A 6,844-nucleotide genomic window follows, 5' to 3' on the forward strand; every position below is an offset into this window, starting at 1 on the left:
CTGCCGGAGCCGGCGCTGGCCAGAGCACGGCTCCCCAGGGCGGCCGCTGCCAGCGCCGGCCTTGAGCCCTGGCGCCCGGGCCTCCAGCGTCGGAAGATGCACCACATGCTCCGCTCCAAGTCCTCCCGTCCACGGAGGGGAATGGGATGATCTGCTTCCCCTGGAACGGGAAAAAGAGGCTTTGAGAATCCTAACTGCAGACAAGTGTAACAAATGGCACACGCCTGTAATCCCAACTACTGGAGGCAGGAGAATCTAAATTCAAGGCCAGGCTGGACAAAACAACAAAATGGGTGGGGATACCGGGCATGGTGCTGCACACCTGTAATCCCAGCATTCTGAAGGCTGAGGCAGGCGAATCTCGAGTTAGATGCCAACCTGGGCTACATAGTGAGTTCAAGGCCACCATGAACTATATAGTGAAACCCTGCCCCACCTCAGAAAAAAGAGTAGGGGCGAGCACAGGGTCAATGCCTGGGGAGCTAGGAGGAGGCAGAGCAGAACAAATGTAGGAATCTCAGTACTGGGCCACCTGTGCCAAGACCTACATGATTGGGCATTGGAGACTCGTCCCTCTGAACGCTGGAAGGTCCCCAGAAAGTACGCAAGTCCATCTGTCCATGAACCTGGAGGCTGGAAGCCTTCCTGCTGGAAGATGGGAGAAAAAGAAAAGGGGCCTCACTCACTCACTCCTCACAGGGGCTGAGGCCACCAGGTGGGCGCTAGGCACTACGTTTTACACTATCAGAACACAAAAGAAACATGAGAAAAAAGTTTTTCTGCTCTACCAATGAGAAGAAGAAAAAGAGGAAAAGAAAAGAAATATATTGTTGAAACACGGTCTGGGGCTAGGGAGAGACACAAGAGTTCAGTAAGGTGATACCTGGACACTCAAGGTTAAAAGCTCCACAGACAAGGACATCGGAGAAAGCCCCCCTGTGAGGCTCTGACCACCATGAGGCAAAACAAGAACAAAGAAACCCTGACAAAGCGCCCTTACTCTTCCCTTGACCCCTGCACCACGTAACAATAGCCTAGCACTGGAGGCAGAGTGAGACAAGGAGAAAAAGGATTCCTCCTCCCTCTTTCCCGTGTGGCACTGGAGAAGCTGGTGGCAGGGCCTCTAGAAAGCCGTGTCTGGAGTAGAAACACCAAGAGTAACATGCAGAGACCCAGGCCCCACACCAGCACAGCGGGCCACAGCTCAGCTCTTCCCCATTGACGCCACACTCTTCACTAACAGCCTCACAGGATACAAGGCACAGGTTTGATTTACCTCACTCACACCATCCCATTATATTCAAGGTCTGGCATTCCATAAAAAATCAGCAGACACAACAAAGCAAAACAAATAAATGACTCCTTCTCAAGAGGCAAGGAGTCAACAGAACCAGAAAAGATGACCTCTCTGGATGCTAGAACCATCAAAGACACTAAAAAAAAGCCAAGGTGAACACCACAAATGAGTTGACTGAAAAGACAGACAATAAGTTGAACAGAACTGCAGCAAATCTTGGCAACTGTTAAAAAACATACGAAGAATATAATACTGGAGATCACTTCTTATTGGCTACAGCAGAGAAGAGAATCGGTAAAACTGAAGGTTAGGTTAACAGATCAAATGGAAATGTTCAGAGAAGTGGGAAATGGAGAAGGGAGGAGAATGGAAGAGCTGAGACCCATCCGCACGACTGGAAGACTTTGGGACCGTATCAAGCTATCTAACATATGGATACCTGGAGTTGTCCTCGGAGACGGAGTGGCAGAGGGGAGAAGGACAGACAACAGAGAAGGGGAAATATCGGAAGAAATGACTGCTGAGACTTTTCCAAAATTAGTAGAAGACAAGCATCATGGATTCCAGAAGATTTGAGTAGGATTAATACAAAGAAAACCATATCTAAACACATCATAGTCAAACTGCTGAAACATGAATATCAGAATAGTCAGACAAAAAAGACATATGTATAGATAAATCAACATAAGAATGACAGCAAACTTCTTGCTAGAAAACATGCAACCCAGAAGATAATTGAAGGACAATTCTAAAGTAATAGAATCCCTAAGCTTTGTTTACTGAACTTAATACATATGCCTAAAATAGTCTCTGGATCCAGTGAATACATCTTTAAAAATAAAGATTATAGTCTAGATAAAATGGCCAACTCCTTGAAAGATATACCAAAATGCACACAGCAAGCAGCAGACACTTTTAGTGAGCCAAAATCTATTATGGAGATGGAATCAAGAATTAACAATCTTTCAGGGGTGGGGATTTAGCTCAGCGGCACAGTGCCTGCCTGGCAAGTGCAAGGTCATGAGTTCGATTTCCGATACCAGAAAAAAAAAAAAGAATTAAAAATCTTCCAAAACAGAAAGCACCAAGCCTAGATGGGCTCTCATGGTGAATTCTACCAACCAGTAAAGGAAGAAAGTACAGTGCTATCCCAATTCTCTACTGACTCTTAAGATTGAAGCACACGGATTATTTCCTAACACTTCCATGGATCCAACACCACTTTGCTACCAAAACCAAACAAAAATATTACAAGATTTGTTCTTGGTTGATTTTTTGATGATAGCCATTCTTTCTGGGGTGAGATGAAATCTCAATGTTTTAATTTGCATTTCTCAAATGACCAATGATGTTGAACATTTTTTCATATATTTATCTGCCATTTGTATTTCTTCATCTGAGATGTGTGTATTCATCAGAGATGCTGGTGAGGCTGTGAAGAAAAAGGACCCCTTCTCCACTGTTGGTGGGAATGTAGACTGGCATGATACCTTATGGTGAGAAACCTGAAGCTTTTTAGTGACTGAGAATAAGAAAAATATGTCCTTTCTCACTCTTCCATTTCAACATTATATCAGAAGTCCTAGCTAATGCAATAAGGAAAGGAAATAAAAGATACACAGCCTGGGAAGGAAGAAATAAAAATTCCTTTCAGGTGCTATGATCATCTATGTAGAAAATCTGAAGACACTGACCAAATAAACAAAAAGTCAAATAAAACAAAAACTCCTGGAACTGGCCAGCAATTACAGTGAGATTGCTGGATATAAGGTCAATATACAAAAGTTACTTGCTAGCCAGCTGTCATGAACACATCTGGATTCTCAGCACTTGGGAGGCTGAGGCAGGTGAATCACAACTTTGAGTCCTACCTGAGCAACTTAGTGAGACTGTGTCTCAAAATTAAATAATAAAGAAGGGCTGAGAATGTACTTTGAAAGCAAGCAAGCTCAGGTGCTTATTACTAGCAATGAAGAAGTGAAATCTGAAATGGAAATAATACCATTTAATTTAGCACTCCAAAGAAGTAGGAATAAATCTAACAAAATACGTGTAAGATCTGTATGAGAAAAAGTATAAAACTCTGATGGAAGAGATCAAAAAATTAAATAAATGGCAAGATACTGCATGTTCAGGAAGGTTTGATACTATCAAAATGACAGCTGCTTCCAACTTGATCTACAGATTCAATACAATCTCAATAATAAGTCCAGAGTTATTTTGCACATATTGACAAACTGATCTAAGGTTTATAGACAGAGGTAAAATATCCTCCTAATAACCACAAAATATTGAAGAAGAACAAAGGAGGTACTGATACTGCTTGACTGCAAATGTTTACCTTAAAGCTACAATAATCTAGACAGTGTGGTATGGGTGAAAGAAAAGACAAATAAATCAATGGAACTGCATAAGCACCCAGAAATAAATCCACAAAAATACAGTCAATTAATCTTTGACAAAGGAGCAAGGTCAACACAATGGAGCAAATGTAGCCTTTTCAATAAAGGGTGCTAGAATGACCAGAGACACACATGCACACAAATCTAAACAGACTTTGTGCCCTTCATAAAAATTAATTCAAAATGGACCTAAATGTAAAACACAAACTATAAAGTGCCTAGAAGATAAGAGAGAAGATCTAGATGTCCTTAGATTTCACAATGACTTTTTAGATATGACACTAAAGGCACAATAGATAAAAGGAAAAAATTAGACCTGGACTTCATTAAAATAAAAGGTTCTACTTTGCTAATATATTGTCCAAAGAATGAAAAGACAAGCCAATGACTGGAAGAAAATATTTTCAGAATACATATGTAATTAAAAAACTGTTTTCCAAAATATACAAATTAATACACTCTTAAAACACGAGACCCTTCGGTTCATGAGCATAGTGACTGGGTGTTCATGCCATCTGCATGAGATGTGCCTCCCTCAAACCTTGTTACAGCATCGGCATATTACCTGTCTGATGTGAAAAAAAAAAGTAATGATAGGCCAGGTATGGTGGCATGTGCCCATAATCCCAGCACTTAGGAGGCTGAGGCAGGAGAATTGTTGCAAGTTCAAGACCAGCCTGGGCTATGAAGTGAGCTCAAGGCCAGCTTGAACTACACAGCAAGACCCTGTCTCAAAAAGACACACACACACACACACACACACACACACACACAAAACATAATTATAATAACTTGATTTTTAAAAGATGGCCAAAGACCTCAATAGACTTCTCATCAGAGAACACATTCAGATAGCAAATAAGCACATGAAAAGATACTTCACACCATATGTCACCAGGGAAATGCAAATTAAGACAATGAACACCATGGCACACCTATTAGAACTACCAAAACCTAGACTACCAACACTGCCAAATGCTGACGAAGATGTAGAGCAACAGAAATTCTCATTCGCTGCTGGTAGGAATACAAACTGGTACAGCTGCTTTGGAGAACAGTTTGATGATTTCTTACAAAACTAAATGTTCTCTTACCATATAACCCAGTAACTGTCCTCCTTGGTATTTACCTAAAGGAGCTGAAGATGTATGTCCACATGAAAACTTGAACATAGGTTTTATAGCAGCTTTATTCATAATTCCCAAAGCCAGGGAGGGACCAAGATGCTCTTCAGCAGGCAGATGGATACATAAACTGTTACACCTACATAATAGAATATTATTCATCACTAAAAAGGAATGAACTAGCAAGTATAAAAAGACAGGGAGGAAACTTAAATGCATATTACTCCGTGCAAGAGGCCAGTCTAACCAGGCTACAGGCTATAATTTCAACCATGGCATTTTGGAGACAGTAAAAAAGATCAATGTTTTCCAGGGGTTGAAGGGAGGATTAGGGGGAGCAGGGAAAATTTTTAGATTAATAAAACTACGCGTATGATACATCAATGGTGGATACATGTATAAATATACATTTGTACAAACTCATAGAACACACAATACCAAGAGTGAACCCTAAGGTAAACTATGAACTCTGAGTAACGATGTGTGTCAATACAGGTTCATCAGCTGTAATGAATGTACCACACTGTTGGGGAACGCTGACAGTGTGGGAGGTTGTGCATGTGTGGGGGCAGAGGGTATATGGGAAATCTCTGTATCTTCCTCTCAATTTTTCTATGAAACTAAAACTGCTCTAAAAATTAAATCATAAAAAAATGTAGTCTGACTGCCTTTTTAATGTTTGATCACTGATAGTTCTAAAGTCCTGTCCCTCCCTCTTCACCTCTTGCCCCTGGGACTGTCAGTAAGAAAGCCCTAGTGTTCCTGTTCTGGGTCTGGGTGTGGAAGTTCAAATTCTATAAATCTAATCCATACACAGGCATCCTTACCTTAGTCCCACACCCTCACGATAATGGAATTCAGGAACACTTGCCCTTTCCTTTGCCAAAGCCATCCCAGGTCAGCTTGGATCCCTGTCCTATACTGCCTCTAAAGCCCCATTATGTGAGCAATAAACCGTTCCATAGCCTCCTGGTGTAATGTGTAGCATCATTAGTCTCAACATCAAACAGTTGTTTTGGTAGTGGGGTTAATCCTACCCTCCACAGGGCAACTACACGACAAAACAATGTACCTACATGAGCATCAGGAAATATAAACTGCTTAGGAGTAAGTTTAACAAAATATATGTAAGACCTACCTATATACAGAAAACCACAAAATACTGAGAAAAATTAAAGTTGACCTAAATGCACAGAGATACTGTGACTAGAAAGATCCAGTGTTGCTGTGTCTGTCCTCCTCTAACTGACATACACATTCGATGCAATGCAATGCCACTCAAAACATAGCAGGTTTTGTGTGTGAGTGTATAGAAATAGACATGTGGATTTCAAAAAGCACATGGAGATACAAAGGACGTGGAAAAAGTTGTAGGACAGTCATATGAAGAAAGTCCACACAGCAGTGAAGAAACCATAGCATGTCACATCGACATGGTTGAGTCCTAAAATATATCCAGAGTACAGAAAGAAAATACAGGAGGTTGCAGTTTCAGTTAATACATATGTGATGTTTTAAAACATGCAAATCATATATGCACCAAACATCAAAACCCAAAAAGCAAATGCAGAGAGTTTTGAAGAGAGAAATACAGTTCCACAATAATTGAGGACTGCAATACTCAGATTTAAATAATGATAGAATGGGTCAATAAGAAACAGAAAACACAATAAGCCAATTGGACCTACAAAATACTCAACACAACAATAAAATACAGAATTTTTCTAAGGTGCACATGGAACAATCTCCAGGACAGATTACATTTTAGGCTATAAAACAAGTCAATAAATTGTAAAAGACTGAAATAACAAGAATCTTTTCATCTCACATGGACAAAGGATTACTCTCAAGAATATACAAAGAACTCAAAAAAACAGACCTCCCAAATTTAAAGGCCCAATCCAAAAATGGGCATCTGAGATGAATACACACTTCTCTCAGATGAAAAAATACAAATGGCAAATAAATACATGAAAAAATGTTCAACATCATTGGTCATTTGAGAGATGCAAATTAAAACA

General features: G+C 40.4%; 1 protein-coding gene across 1 annotated transcript in view; it reads right to left on the minus strand.

The window, feature by feature from the left end:
* Chdh (choline dehydrogenase) overlaps nucleotides 1-6,844 on the minus strand; it is a gene marked incomplete at its 5' end in the record, with an annotated part of 33,403 nt that overhangs the window by 7,394 nt on the left and 19,165 nt on the right. The window contains 2 exon segments of the mRNA XM_013515612.1: nucleotides 1-160; nucleotides 549-645. Coding sequence (XP_013371066.1) covers nucleotides 1-107 — 107 coding nt within the window.

Source organism: Chinchilla lanigera, unplaced genomic scaffold, assembly GCF_000276665.1.
Source record: "Chinchilla lanigera isolate Chin_1 unplaced genomic scaffold, ChiLan1.0 scaffold00029, whole genome shotgun sequence".
In the NCBI taxonomy this organism is placed as follows: Eukaryota; Metazoa; Chordata; class Mammalia; order Rodentia; family Chinchillidae; genus Chinchilla; species Chinchilla lanigera.